The sequence below is a fragment of the Dunckerocampus dactyliophorus genome, chromosome 1, assembly GCF_027744805.1.
Source record: "Dunckerocampus dactyliophorus isolate RoL2022-P2 chromosome 1, RoL_Ddac_1.1, whole genome shotgun sequence".
NCBI classification, from domain to species: domain Eukaryota; kingdom Metazoa; phylum Chordata; class Actinopteri; order Syngnathiformes; family Syngnathidae; genus Dunckerocampus; species Dunckerocampus dactyliophorus.
In genome coordinates, this window is record NC_072819.1 from 45,330,020 (window position 1) to 45,345,306 (window position 15,287).

A 15,287-nucleotide genomic window follows, 5' to 3' on the forward strand; every position below is an offset into this window, starting at 1 on the left:
AACTCAATGCACAAAGAATCATACGTACTACATTTCCCAGCATGCACCAAGGCTAACAGTCTCATGACAAAAAGTTGCTGAGTGGTTGTAAGGAATTATGGAATCATTCATTTTATAAACGGAAACACGCATGTCTAAGCCATTTGATAATAGTTTATCATTGTAAAGTAATTTGATGTTATGTCACATCAGTTATTTCTTCATTGTAGTAGCAGCTCAACTCGGAAATGCCATATCAAAATATATGGCCATTAGAGGGTAGTATAATACACCTACATAGTTTTAGTGAAGCCGAGGAAGACCAGTAGCAGAGCCGAGCCACTCGGCTAACCTCAGCATGATATTGATCAGTATGTTGCTGTAGATGGAAGAAGGATAATTTTCCAAAGAGCTGCGTTGATCTCAAACGGACTTCTTAAAATGGCAGGCGAGGAGGAGAGGGGGGTGGTTCGAGTCAAAGTAAAGGTATGATGGCCATTTAGCTTGCAATTCCGTTACCTTGTGCAAAATGCTTTCGGTGTACTGTATCCTATATACACACAATATTTCATGCACACACTGTCCTAATACACACGAAGAATACATCATTATATCATCAACTCAGTCTGAGAAACATAGATGTATTGTCTGTCGTGGTTCCAGCGTCACCATTGTTGTTGTTGAAAGCTGTCGTGCTTATGGGCCATTCTTTCTTTCCGTCGTCTTATTGTGACAGACCATTTTATCCAACTTTGCATACTTGACATTGACAGTTAAATTAAAAAAACACACGCATACCAAATATAACCAACCTACTTTTGAGTCAGACGTCAAAACAGTCTGAAATGACGTCACCGATGTGCGCACGCGTTTTGTGCATCACAGCGGAGGAAGCAGCATTATTGTAATCAATAGCGTGTCATCTTTCTAGCATAAACATATGTGAACAACATATGCCAATATCATAAACAATACTTTATTTTTATCACTCGAAGATCTGAGCCAAATAATTTGCATTGGTGTGACATTACATACGAGTATTGGTGTTGGTGTGGTTTTAGTGTTGCTAGTTTTTTTTCCCCTAATATTGCACTTAAAATAAATGAAGTGGTTTCAGTTTCTCTGTCAGTATAAGCCCTCAGTGCAAACCTACTGTGGCTGATAAAGGCAAACACTCCAAACACAGAAGTGATCCAAAACCGAAAACACATAATGCCTAACTGTCATAATGTGTCAGTGTAGGTTGATAATATATCAGTTACATTATATTACATTGATGTAATGTATTTCAGAAATGTGACGGAGCACTTCCTGCGGAGTTTCGCTCCTTTGCTGTAGATCCTCAGATAACATCATTGGAGGTGTTGCAGCATATTCTAATAAAGGCCTTTGATTTGAATGGGTAAGCGTCGTCCTGCACGATTAAACTTGTTTATATACGTAATGTCTTTCCAATATTTACGTCAAAATTTGTTTTGTTTCTTCAGGAAGCGGAATTTTGAGATCAGTTACATGTCTCGAGGTGGAAGCGGTGCAGAAATGTACCTGTCTTTGACGTCTGACGGGGATTTGGATGTTGCATTTGCCAGTGCAGCCAAACCGTATCTACAACTCAAGATGGACGTGAAACCCTCAGAAGACAGTAAGAACTTTATCTCTAATTTGTTCTGTAATGCCATGCTGAGGTCAGATGTGTCAAAGTCTTGTAGGTACAGTGTAACACAGCCTGGGGCCAGTCTTTGTTGGGAAGTGTCTCATATTTCACGATGGTATAGCGTTGTATCGTATACGAATGTTATAGTAATGTGAAGGGGCTGAGCAGGAGACTGTGTGACAGGATAGAAACTGGTATGTTTAGAGAAAAAACAAAGAAAAAATATTTTTTGACCACAATGATAGCACCCACTGTTGAGTAATTATTTCTGATGAGAGAGGATGTGTTCACTCAGTGGCTTTTCCCATCAGCGCTTCTGCTTTCGGCATGAGAAAAATAACCTTTTAGAACCATATATTGTCTCGGTCTGACTAGGACAGTTGCACACCGGATTCAGCCTCTTGTTCAACACAAGTTTACTGTACTACAGATGGGAGACATTTTTGCTTCGCGGGGTAATATTTTCAGTAGATATCATATTAGTTATCATATTATGTCAAATGGCAATTGACTTCAAAGCATTTTCCACATTGTTTCAATGGGACCGAGCTCACAACTCGGATAAGGTCATTCAAAACATGTTAGTTTACCTTATCCATTCCAACCACATTAATGTGCATGTGCATCGTGTGAATGTAATGTGGCTGTAGAACACCTACTTGTTTCTTCTGAAAAATTGCCAAAATAATTCCAAGTCTCTCTTCTTCATTATTCCATCCAGTTGGTGTAATATATCAGTTCCAAATGGGGATGCACCAATCCACATTTTTTCCTTTGTGATCTGATTGGTGAATTTCATATCTTCTATAACAGAGCCCTGTTTGCTTTAATATGCAACCACGCCAAAAGAATATCAGCAAATGTATCTAGAAGAATATCAGCGAACCTACAGTAGCTGTCTCCACACATGCAGCTATGAAAAAACTCACAACGAGCTTGCAGGAGGTCATTACTCAATATAACAGCCTGACTCACGGCGTCATCTTAGAAAGAACACTTAACTCATCACACAGCAACTTAAAGCTCAAAAGGTATACCTAAGAAATATACAAACTTGTACCAATATGAATTTAAAATGGGGAAAAAAAGCTTAAAGTTTTCCCATAATGCATTTCGTCTGAGCAAAGGATTTCATTGGAGGCCAAGCGGCATAGAAAAGGAATGGATGGATGGCACTGCAATGCTTCCTCTGTCACCAGAGGGAGTCAGAGGAGCCCAGAGCCCAGAGGGAGGCTGACGTCATTGAAGCGCGCCTGCAGGCAGCGATGACTCCGTTGCTCAGATGCAATGCATTATGGGAAAACTTTAACAGAGTTGTTTTTTTCTATTCTAAACTCGTATTGGTACACGTTTGTATATTTCTCAAGTATACCTTTTGAGCGTTAAGTTGCTGTGTGATGAGTTTAGTGTTCTTTGTGGTTTGACAAGCTTATCATGAGTGCACTGATAGCTCGCCATTGGCTCCTGCCAAAGAAAGAGCTACTGTTTCCTGACTTCGATTAAGCCACAAATTAGCCGCACCGCTGGGCCGCAGCCGCAGGGTTCAAAGTTTAAGAAAAAAGTAACGGCTTATACACTGGAAATTACGGTACATGAGGCTCTAATAAAGTCCTCTCTACGGGCAAGTATGATATTGTAGCGACTCGGAAATTTTGTGTAGAGTTTGTGATGTCTAACAGTGAACGCACCAGGCGTTTGTGTGTGTATGCGCGACACGAGTGTGGATGACTGCTGCAGTGCAAGTGTCTCCATTAAGTGACCTTCAGAGTGTTCAAAGTGATATGAAGAAAGGAATCAAAGGGGAAAAGCATCTCATCAATTGTACTGTATGTTTCATAGAGATGGAAGATTAATACTGTAGATGTTTGTTGCGGCTTCATTTACAATAGTGTTTCTTTGTTCAATCTTAGGTCCCGTTATGGAGGACTGGGACATAATCAGCCCCAAAGACGTGATTGGCTCTGAGCAGCTTTTTGCAGAAAGGACTAGATCTTTGGCATCTGCAGCACTTCCTTTCACCCAGTCTTTACTGTCCCAGGTTCCGTTACATTATTTATCTTCCACATACTCTACTGCAAATCAAGTTTGTCTCTGTGCTCATGTGATCTCTACATTTGGATTTAGGTAGGTCGGACCTTTTCTCGAGTCCAGCAAGCTTTCAGCTGGTCTTATGGGGAGGAGATCAAGCCTTTCAAGCCCCCTCTGAGTGACACTGAGTTTCATAGTTACCTCAATGGACAAGGACAGTTGACACGGCCTGAGGAATTAAGACTGCGGATCTACCATGGCGGTGTGGAGCCTTCGCTACGCAAGGTGCGGTCTCATTTTGCATTAAATACTATTGACAAACAAGAAGGAATTATGGCATACCATATGAATACTCAAAAGTAGGGGTGTCTCCCGATATTGGCATAAAAATTTGATATCTGATCATAACTGTATCAGTTGTTCAGCAGATAATTTTATCGGCATGTGAGTGATGACGTGCTCCACAGAGCAGCATGCTTGCTAGTTCAGTATGTCCACCATCTGGAACCATTTCCAAGTTTGTAAATATGCAATTTGCAATGACTGTAAAGTGTTGTTTTGCTCTTTGTGCTTAATACAGTTTAAATAGTATCGCTATAGGCGCTTCCCAGCGACCACAAATCACCTGGACATCGCGCCAAACAGAAAACCAAAATAAGAGCACAAAACAGGAAATGACGTGGAAACTCAGGAAAACTTGAACTAAAGTACAACCTATCATGCTCAACATGGCAACGTACTTGTTAGGCAAGCATTTTTGCCACCTTTTCTACAACTTGTATTGCATATTGCTGCCGATATTGCTATCGGTTGATATCGGTGTTGGTAAGCAAGCCAACACCGTCTCACTGATCACATGACACAAAATCCACAACACAACAAAGCTTTCCCGAGACCATCAACAGCATAAGCACTTGGCGGATGGAAAGGGTTAGCCAAATGCATAGATTCCCCGAACTGTTACATTATGTTGTGTCTTTACTTCCAAAGAAGTCGTCATAAACTATGAATGTTATTAACTCCTTAAATTAAGGCGGCAGCTGATTGAAATTGCACCCCAAAAGCTCATTGTTGCCTATCCACCAGCGGGTTATACTAAGAAGGGCATCGCACAGTAAAGGTTTGGAGTTGTTGTCGGTTACACCAGGGATCTTTAGAAAGTGCCGGCGGCCACCAAAATGCTGGGAGGGGGCTTCAGTGGTGGCTGCTAAAGCAAAGACTTTCGTGGCGACAATGTTACTTGTACATGACTTTGAGACCAACAGAGAACTTGGAAAGAGGAGATTTGACTTTAGTGGTTTATTGCAACAGAGGAACACTGCTTATCTTTACTGAAAACATACTGAAAATGGGACATAACAATTGGAGAATGCTCTGGGGGAATAAGGCAAACTCGTGGCTGTGACTATTATGACTACGACTAAAGACATGGAGTTCTCATTTGTTTTTAAGGAAATAGGACGATGTTGCATTTGGATAAAATACATTTTCTTCATTACTGCTGTTTTTAGGTTGTTTGGCGCTACCTCCTTAATGTCTACCCAGACGGACTGAGTGGACAGGAAAGAATGGACTACATGAAGCGAAAGACGAGAGAGTACGACCAGCTGAAGAAAGAATGGACGGCCCACGTCAGTCACGAGGATCTCGAATTTATCCGAGGGAATGTACTCAAAGACGTCTTAAGGACAGACCGTGCTCATCCCTACTACGCAGGATCAGAAGACAGTCCACATTTGACTGCGCTCACAGACCTGCTTACTACTTTTGCCATCACACATCCACAGGTATTTATAGCTGTTATCTGCTTGTTTTATTAAAAGGCTTTCAAAATCCCACAATTACGGCATTTAAATGTATAATAATATAATTTATATTTGGGTTTTTTTTCAGATCTCATACTGTCAAGGGATGAGTGATATCGCCTCCCCGATACTTGCCGTTATGGATAATGAGGCGCATGCCTTCATTTGCTTTTGCGGCATTATGAAACGCTTGGAGGGGAACTTCCGACCTGATGGACAGCTGATGTCTATTAAGTTCCAGCACCTAAAAATGCTTTTGCAGTATTCAGATTATGAATTCTACTCCTATCTGGTCTCCCGTGGAGCTGATGACCTGTTCTTCTGTTACCGCTGGTTGCTCCTGGAGCTCAAGCGAGAGTTTGCCTTTGATGATGCCCTAAGGATGCTTGAAGTTACTTGGAGCTCCTTGCCTCCAGATCCTCCTGAAACTGAAGTGGAGCTCCTTGGACCACCGTTACAGTCAGATAAAATGACGCGTTTTATGAACAAGAAAAAGCCTGCTGACAATCGCCTTGGGCAAGACTGGGAAGTAAAAGAGAAGCAGCGTAGACAACATATGCTTAGGCCCTCAAGAGAAGAACCTGATGTTAGACCTGGAAGTAATAGTGTTGTGTCTCAAGTAACTGTAGGAAAGGCGCATGTGGGTTCTCCTTCTCTTGAGGAGAGCTTTGGAGAGTTTAAATACTATAGTGCCCAAAATGAAGACTGCTTTGACGTGGAGGATGTCAAGCCGCAACAGGGTTTGATAGATTCACAGTCATTATCACGCATTCCAGTTCGTCAGTCCACCACTGACAGTGAGGAGGATCCTGGAGAAAGAACACCTCTTATACGATTCTGTAACAATGGCTTTTCGTCAGGATTGTCACCTCCCATGTCCGTTAGTGGTCCACCAGTCTGGAAGACTGGTGCTGTATCTCATTCTTCATCAGCCTTGCCTTCTAGTTGGTCAGGTGCTACACCAGACTCTCCTCCACAAACCACATTTGGATTCACAACTAATGGAAGAGAGGCCTTATCAAGAACTGTCCCGAAAGTAATCACGTCTTCTGCACAATTGCTCAGGAGTACAGGGTTGAACTTGACCCCCAGCTCCACTGTAAAAACATCAGCTGCATCTAACTCCCATACTCAAAATCGATCCTTCCTGTCTTCACCAATTTTGCCTTTTGGAAGGGGTTCGTCACAGCCTGTTTCCAGGCCATCCTCCAGCAACCTCCCTTCTCCTAGCAACAAACCCTCAAGCACTACAGTTACCATGGACAGTTCACCAAAACTGGAGGCCAGCATTAAACCACTTTCACTTCCACCTCCCCAAGAGTTTGGAAAAGGCAATCCTTTCATGCTTTTTTTGTGCTTGTCCATTCTGCTGGAACACCGAGACCACATCATCAAGAACAGCCTGGATTACAATGAGCTCGCCATGCACTTCGACCGCCTTGTGCGGCGCCACAACCTGAGCAGGATCCTGCAACGCGCCAAGGCCTTGTTTGCGGACTACTTGCAGAGTGAAGTGTGGGACTCGGAAGAAGGGGATGAGGTTAGTTCAGACTCCCCAACATCAGCCACTGCTGCACAATACTCCCCACCTATAACCATTTCTGCTCGACCCATTTATAGCCCATTAGCATCCCCTCAGTCTTCATCGCAAAATTCAACCTACAACTTGGCAACAACAATTCCTTCACCGACACTGTCCCTTTCGTCATAATACGCACAAAGTGTCACTAACTGGGTATTCTCACTAAAGCTTTTCAGCCCAACAGAGGTGTGGACTAGTTTAGACAGCCTCCAGCATTGAATTGAATTCTGTGAATGCTTGATTACATACGGAAGACTCATGTACGCATCATCATATTTGTGGTTCATTTCTGTGGCCCTCACTTGAAGGAGATACGAGGATTGGATCTTTTGAGACTGACAGTGCATGCTTGCTTGGTTTTCTGTTTTTCGACCGCATACTTGATTTGAAGCAAGAAAACTCAAGCAACCTCATTCATATCACCCAGTTGGTCAGTTTTCTTCACATTGTATGGAAGGTTTTTAGTTCCCTGTATTTGTTTTCCAAAGTGTTCTTGCTGAGCTGAGCATCCATACGGATGTGTCAACAACTTTTAATGAGTTAATGAAATATGACAAAATCATACTTGAAAAGCCAATAACCATTGAGATGAGATTGGGTGGTCAAGGCAAGGATGATGCTATTTATTCCTTTTCCCTGTTTTTCTGAATAATTGAATACAATTCCATGCAAATACAGTACTGTAATACTATTTCTAGTCAATTTGCTGTATATCAGTCATTGAGGAATATACAGTATATAATGAAATGGGCCAATCACTATTTCAAGATGAAGCAATTTTGCACTTGGGTTTTTGCTGTTTTTGTTTAATTTGGTTTTCTGTATTGAACAAGGGAAACCATGTGTTGCTGACACATACTGACCGCTGCCATAGCTACTGGTGAGGCTGCTAGTAAGTCCCAACTGTGTAACCAAGGTGTTTTACTTTTTTTGTTTTTTTTGCTATTGTTGCTTCTGTGAGATTAATACTATCAAGTGAAATAGCATGTGATGCTGCATTATTAGAAAAGTGCCTCACTTACTGGTGTTAGAAACCTTGAAGCGTATTTTTTTTAATATATATATTTGTGCTGAAAATATCTTGACAATGTAGAAACTGCTGCCCTGCTGGGTGGCTTAATAAACAAAACATGTCATGTTTCAGCATCATTAAAATTAGCTGGTTAATTACAAGAACAAATGAGCCAACAAAACTGTTTCATCAACAAATGCCGTTTGGCTTTTGTTGATCACTTGTGAATTGACACTGAAATTGTATAGTACAGATCAGTAGCAACATATACTGTATGGGTATATACGTTCAACAAAAAAGTATAACCTACTATTGTATCATGGGACTATAACATTGCCTGCTTCTTTTTCTCATCCGGATGTGCAAATGTTCAACTACTTGTAAACATTCATGCAAATTGAATGGAAAAGTGTTTTCATTTAAACATTTAGTGTCGCCTCTAGTCGTGCTTTAGACCAAATCCACCCTCCTACACACACACACTTTGTTGACATTGTGTGCCAAAATGTGGGTAATGAGGGCACCCTAGTCAAGGTGTGTGTCAACAACTTAAGGTATTTCAGGAGCCTTTTCCCACTGCACCACAAACAGTGAGCTACTTGAATTAATGCATATTTCAGAAATGTACTCTTTTTTTGCTTACATATTTTATTTTGAGAGGCCTTTGTCTATATAGATTTTTTTCAATTCCTTGTTAAATGCTAACATTTGCTTGGCCTTCCATTCCTACATGTATAAATATCAAATTTAATATTTTAAAAAGTACCTCGCCGGACTATGATTTAGCTATGTGTGTATTTGTAAATAAAAAAAAGTTTATCTAATTACCGTATGGAATTGCAACAGTTCCACTTTTTAGTCATTCATATGATTGTATAATGGGCACGAATAAATATTCTCAGCAACTCCGTTGGTCGCAACTGTTTTTACATCAATAAAAAGTTTAATGAAAGCATTTGTATATTTAGCATCCTAAGTGTGGGGAGAGCGGACAGTATGTGTGTTAGGTGGGTTCGCTGGAGCACCTCATCCACACCAGAACTCCGGTCAGAGAGTGACTCCGGAGACACTAACTGAACTATATGGACTTTATTTATCTACAGTCCAATTTCCATCCAACAGGTTAATCTGTACTGAGTCTGATGTCTCAAAGTGTCTGATTTCTTTGTCACTAACGCAGACAGACATATACAGCACAAGGAAAAGATTTCTAACATGCCTGGATTGCTAGGCTGTGGTCCTACTGAGGACCCCTTAGTTGCCCTACAAGGTGCCTGGTACCAAACAACAAATGAAGCCTGCCCTGAATAGTGCCTGTACTAAACATGAAATTACGAGGGAATTTACAACAATAAGCTTTACTCATAAAAGATGTGGATCATTTTCTGCTAGAGCAGCAAAGTTCGAATCAGCCCTCTGCCGAGAGGCGCCAGGAGACTTCAGTGAAGTTGCATCAGCTTGAGAAAAGTAAAGAAAAAATATCCTTTTCAAACCTATTAAGCTAACTCCAGGTTTGTTCAAAGCGAGAGAGTAAAAGTATGGGGTGATCAGAAAATCCATCAATCCATTTTCTATACCGCTTGTCCTTATTTGGGTCAGGAGTGATCTGGAGCCTAAACCCAGCTGACCTAGGGTCAGAGGCGGGTTTACACCCGGAACTGGTGTTCAGCCAATCACACGGCACATACAGTGGTGTCAAATCGTGTTTTCCCCCTTCCTGATTTTTATTTTTTTGCATGTTTGTCACACTTAAAAGTGTCCGACCATCAAACAAATTTAAATATTAGTTCATGACAACACAACTTAACACATAATTCGGTTTTTGAATGAAACTTTGTATTATTAAAGGAGAAAAAATCCAAACCTACATGGCCCTGTGTGAAAAATGAAACTACTTCAAATTCACAAGTTTTGCCATATATGATCGCAAATACTTACAGAATAAGCCACATGATTATACAGATAAACCTGACAATTACGGCAGGGAGTGCATTTCATATCAGGCAAGTTAAGCATATTTATGCAGCAGACACAGTCAGGCAGGTTTAAATCATGTGTACACCCCTCATAAAATCTTTTGGTCGATAGTGTTGACAGTTTCTGAATAAATACTATGATGTTGCTCAAGGTGACCAACTGAGGGCGGATTTTTAAAAAATAAATACTGTACTGTACACCAATATATGAATAAAAACCCCAGTGAAAAGGATGAGTTACAGTAAACAACTGTCGTTGGCAGTATTGTATCACAGCCTATAATTTTCCGCCTGCACTTGTCATACGCCGTGATACTACGGAATAACCATATACAGTACTGTATTTTGTAATAATTTACTGTGATTCATTACTGTCTCCATTGGGGGGCAGTAATGAAGCAAAGTAAATGCGAGCAACCATTGTTAGCTAAAGAGGAAGAAGAAAGCCGACGAAAGTCCCCAAGCTCCCGTTTCCGGTTCCGGGGCAACGGTATCCTTTATAAACACAAGGCAGAATGTTAACACGACTGGTACGATTCGGGCCCGTTTTGTCCCGCTTACGTTCTCATGTACCGGTGCGGTGCGTGTCACAGTCAAAGCCGAGCGGTGCTGTCGGCTCGAGCGCTGTGACGGAGCTGCAGCAGGCGGCACCGAGCGGCAGCCATGGCGAGGTCAGCCAGTATGTCAAGGTGAGTTCATGTACTTTTTCATCGTTCCGATTAATATCTTCATTCTTGGAGTCTGTAATTAAAATCGACCAATTTGCCCCTCCCGTTGACGTTTTTCTAGCCATGACTGACGTGAACGAGGGCACAGATGGTCAGTTCATGCTAGTTCGCGCTGTCCATATTCAACATGGCTTCCGTGTTATTGGTTTGTATGCAGCACTTAATTTCATATTCCTGCCAGTCTTGGCGCCGTGCAAACACACCCAACGTATTATTCAACTGACATCTAGTCTGACTTTTTTTCTGCAACCAATTTGTAATTTTGGATACCTCTAAGTAATTGTTGATACTGGGACGACCAAAGAATAACATAAGGAAACACAAGATTCTTTATTGTCATTATGCAGTCGCTTAAACAACAGAAATAAAACAAATAAATATCCGCAAGGCACAAGCAATCATAAAATTTAATTTACATCGTTAAGGAAGCTTTTTTAAATGTGCATATTGAGTGTTCTTACGGTTTAAAAAATCTTCCGGGGTCAACAAATATAATATTCATGAGCACTGCTGAAGTGCTCTTGAGAAGTGCACAGATAATAATGACATTTATTTTATTGACATTTATTTGCCAATCTCAAAAAAGGAACTGCAGCTACTTTATAGTTAAATCAGTAATACTCGCCATCATTTGTATCTCTTCAACTCAATAACTGCTTCTATGACTTCATTCAATTCCTTCCTTGGGGTTGGCACGGGGCCCGCACGGTGGTCTACTGGTTAGCATGTTGGCCAACACAGTAACTAAAGTCTGGAGATCAGGAAGACCTGGGTTTGATTCTCCCTTGGGCATTTCTATGTGGAGTTTGCATGTTCTCCCCGTGCGTGGGTGGGTTTTTCTCCGGTTTCCTCCCACATTCAAAAACATGCATGTTAGGTTAATTGGCGACTCTAAATTGTCCATAGGTATGAGTGTGAATGGTTGTTTGTCTATATGTGCCCTGCAATTGGCTGGTTACCAGTCCAGGGTGTACCCCGCCTGTCGCCCAAAGTCAGCTGGGATAGGCTCCAGCATGCCCCTGCGACCCTAATGAGGAGAAGCAGTCTACTAAATGGATGGATGGATGGATGGATGGATGGATGGATGGAGGGTTGGCACGATGCAATAAATATAAAAACTTCAGATCTTCGACATTACTCCTGAACACTAGTGCTGTAATTGCTACAGTGTATGCCTCCCTTCCCTCATTCTTTATATTCTTCACTTTATTTTTACAGAATCCAGATTACCATGGCTTCTCCAGTGACCCTGTGGTTGATGAATGGAACATGAGATTGGGCTTCTTCTTTGGCATCTCAGTGTGTATTGTCATTGGAGGAACATTCATTCACTACTTACCAGACCATGGGTATGTCCCTTTTTAGTTACTGTATTTCCTCATATTTTCCTCATGCATTATTAAATTTGCTGTTCTCTAAGGCTAAGAAATATTGCAAAACCTAATTGTAATAGGTTGGCAAAATAAAAAACTTAAATTGCATGTACACAAGTACTGTATTCAGTCTTTGCTATGAAGGTTATAATTTAGCACAAGTGCATCCTGTTTCCACTGATCATCCCTGAGATGTTCCTACAGCTTAATTGTAGTCCTGGTGTAAAATCAGTTGATTGGACATGATTTGGAAAGGCACACATCTGTCTATATCAGGTCTCACACGTGACAGTTTCTGTCAGAGCACAAATCATGTGTGAAGTTGGAGCAATAGCTTGTGGACCTACTTTGAAGGTCCCAACGAGAACAGTGACCTCCATCTTTTGTAAATGAATGGAGTTCGAAACCACTAGGACTCTTCCTAGAGTTGGCTGGCTGTCCAAACTTAGTGATCAGAGAGGAGGTGACCAAGAACCCAATGGTCTGACAGACCTCCAGTGTTCTTCTGTGGAGATATGTGAACCTTCCAGAATGACAAGCATCTCTGCAGCAATCCACCAACCAAGCTAGCATAGTAGTGTGGCCAGACGGAAGCCACTCATCAGTAAAATGCACATGGCAGTCAGCCTGGAGTTTGCCAAAAGGCACCAGATGGACTCAGATCATGAGAGAAAAAAATCTCTGGTCTGATGAGGCAAAAATTGAGCTTTTTGGCTTGGGTCCTAGGTGTCATGTGTGGAGGAAATCTGGCCAATACCATCCCTACGGTGAAGCATGGTGGTTGCAGCAGCATGCGGTAGGGATGTTTTTCAGCAGCAGGCATGGGAAGACTAATCAGAAAAGGAAAGATGAATGCAGCAATGTTCAGACATCCTGGATGAAAACCTGCTTCATAGTGGTTCATCTTTCCGCAGGACAACAATTCCGAAGCACACCACCAAGACCTCAAACGTGCGGCTTTAGGAAAACTCACTGTCCTTGAGTGGCCCATCCAGAGCCGAGACTTGAATCCGATTAAACGTCTTTGCAGAGATGTGAAAATGGTTGTACACCAATGCTTCCCTTTCAACCTGATGGCTCTTGAGAGGTGTTGCAAAGAGGAATGGATGAAAGTTTTCTATCAATTAATTTACAGACGTTTCCAAAAAAACTTTTCATGTTTTGTCATGGGGTATTGAATTTGTGCCATTTTGGAGTACGGCTGTCACACAACAAAATCTGGAAAAAGCGAAGGGCTGTGAATACTTTCCTGATGCACAGTAATAGTAAAACACAGCTATAACACTTGAATACGTGTCCAAAAAACTGTCTGTGTTTATGTTGCAGTATGCGCCAATGGGCCAGAAGGGAGGCTGAACGCGTCATCCTGCAGAAAGAGAAGGCGGGTGTACCTCTGATAGATGAAAACTACTATGACCCCAACAAAATTGTTCTGCCTGGCGCCGGAGAAGAGTAGTGTGAACAACCATCCACTTAATGTATTTCACTTATTGTATGTCATCATAGAATAAATGAGCTGTTGAATTCTTTAATTATGACTGAACTATGATTTCCAAAAGAAAATATTTTCAATGAATGTACATCATAAATTAAAGTCACACTGAACCGATTTTTTAAGCCATATTTCAGCATTTGTTAGTTCCCCACGGCCAACTCAAATGTCTGCATCATTGTGTTTTTTTTTTTGTGTGGGTGGAGTGAAATTACCTTGAGCTCATAAACTGGTATCACTTTTTTTAAGAATTGTTACCAAGATAAACATACAGTCTGTCATTACCATCCATCCATTTTCTACACTGCTTGTCCTCATTAGGATTGCGGTTGAACTGGAGCCTTTCCTAGCTGAGAAATGTGGTATACCCAGAAATAATCGCCTGGCACGTATAAACAATTTAGAGGCTCCTTTAACTCATGCTTTTGGACAGGATACCAGGGCTTGGTGGAGTTTATATTGTATTTTCACTTGATGCTAAAATGAACGTCGGTAAAAGTTATGAATACAGAATACAGTAAAATATTTATTCATGTACTAAAATGAGTCTTACAGAGCAACATGATTTGGATAGGTAGAAATGCCTTCACAAAACTGGTCATCCCACACACTCATGCAGTCATTGACATAGGGTACTTTGACCAGTAGGGGGTGCAATATCCTAGTTCCGAAACTGCTTGGGTTGTATAGTACAGATGCAGTAGTGTAAAGCCATACCCTTTCACCTCACAAATGTGTGAGAATGGACAAAAATATACACTGCTCAAAAAAATTAAAGGAACACTTCGAAAACACATCAGATCTAAACTGGGGGGGAAATTATCTTGAATATCTTTCCTGATAAGTAGGTGATGTATTAGTAACAAAATTATGCCACATAATTTGATAGAAATGAAAATGATCACCCTATAGAGGGGGGAAATCAAAGACACCCGAAAAATTAAAGAGAAAAAATTATGCAGCACACTGGTCCATTTGGCTAAAATGTCATTGTAGCAACTCAAAATGATTCTCAGTAGTTTGTGTGGCCCCCACGTGCTTGTACGCATGCCTGACAACGTCGGTGCATGCTCCTAATGAGACTACGGATGGTGTCTGTAGTGTCCTGGGGGATCTCCTCCCAGATCTGGACCAGGGCATCACTGCGGTACCTGGACGCATGGAGGAGATTCCAGGAGACAGGTAGTTACTCCAGGTGAGCTGGACAGGGCCGTGAAAGGTCCTTCAACCCTCAGCAGGATTGATATCTGCTCCTTTGTGCAAGGAGGAACAGGATGAACACTGCCAGAGCCCTACAAAATGACCTCCAGCAGGCCACTGGTGTGAATGTTTCTGACCAAACAATCAGAAACAGGCTCCATGAGGGTGGCCTGAGGGCCCGACATCCTGTAGTGGGACCTGTGCTCACTGCCCAGCACCGTAGAGCTCCATTGGCATTTGCCATAGACCACCAGAATTGGCAACTACACCACTGGTGCCCTGTGCTCTTCCCTGATGAGAGCAAGTTCAACCTGAGCACATGCGACAGACGTGAAAGGGTCTGGAGATGCCGTGGAGAACGTTATGCTGCCTGCAACGTCATTCAGCATGACCGGTTTGGTGGTGGGTCAGTGATGGTCTGGGGAGGCATATCCCTGGAAGGACGCACAGACCTCTAC

General features: G+C 41.8%; 2 protein-coding genes across 2 annotated transcripts; both read left to right on the forward strand.

Moving 5' to 3' along the window:
- Nucleotides 1-235: 235 nt before the first annotated feature.
- tbc1d25 (TBC1 domain family, member 25) lies at nucleotides 236-8,979 on the forward strand. Its single transcript, XM_054779231.1, has 7 exons — nucleotides 236-465; nucleotides 1,272-1,381; nucleotides 1,467-1,621; nucleotides 3,544-3,671; nucleotides 3,758-3,946; nucleotides 5,173-5,448; nucleotides 5,555-8,979. Exons 1-7 carry the CDS (start codon nucleotides 421-423, stop codon nucleotides 7,175-7,177), a joined length of 2,526 nt encoding a protein of 841 aa, XP_054635206.1. The 5' UTR covers nucleotides 236-420; the 3' UTR covers nucleotides 7,178-8,979.
- Nucleotides 8,980-10,474: 1,495 nt separating this feature from the next.
- On the forward strand, nucleotides 10,475-13,669 carry ndufb11 (NADH:ubiquinone oxidoreductase subunit B11). Its single transcript, XM_054782378.1, has 3 exons — nucleotides 10,475-10,725; nucleotides 11,983-12,113; nucleotides 13,464-13,669. The coding sequence occupies exons 1-3, from the start codon at nucleotides 10,552-10,554 to the stop codon at nucleotides 13,591-13,593; spliced, it is 435 nt and encodes a 144-aa protein (XP_054638353.1). The 5' UTR covers nucleotides 10,475-10,551; the 3' UTR covers nucleotides 13,594-13,669.
- Nucleotides 13,670-15,287: the final 1,618 nt, after the last annotated feature.

Excerpts from the sequence above, each read along its gene's own strand:
- tbc1d25 (XM_054779231.1), top strand. The coding sequence starts at position 421 with ATGGCAGGCGAGGAGGAGAGGGGGGTGGTTCGAGTCAAAGTAAAG. Across the intron at positions 3,672-3,757 it reads CCCAGTCTTTACTGTCCCAG|GTAGGTCGGACCTTTTCTCG; the intron begins GTTCCGTTACAT and ends ATTTGGATTTAG. Across the intron at positions 3,947-5,172 it reads TGGAGCCTTCGCTACGCAAG|GTTGTTTGGCGCTACCTCCT; the intron begins GTGCGGTCTCAT and ends TGCTGTTTTTAG.
- ndufb11 (XM_054782378.1), top strand. The coding sequence starts at position 10,552 with ATGTTAACACGACTGGTACGATTCGGGCCCGTTTTGTCCCGCTTACGT. Across the intron at positions 10,726-11,982 it reads AGGTCAGCCAGTATGTCAAG|AATCCAGATTACCATGGCTT; the intron begins GTGAGTTCATGT and ends TTATTTTTACAG. Across the intron at positions 12,114-13,463 it reads CACTACTTACCAGACCATGG|TATGCGCCAATGGGCCAGAA; the intron begins GTATGTCCCTTT and ends TTTATGTTGCAG.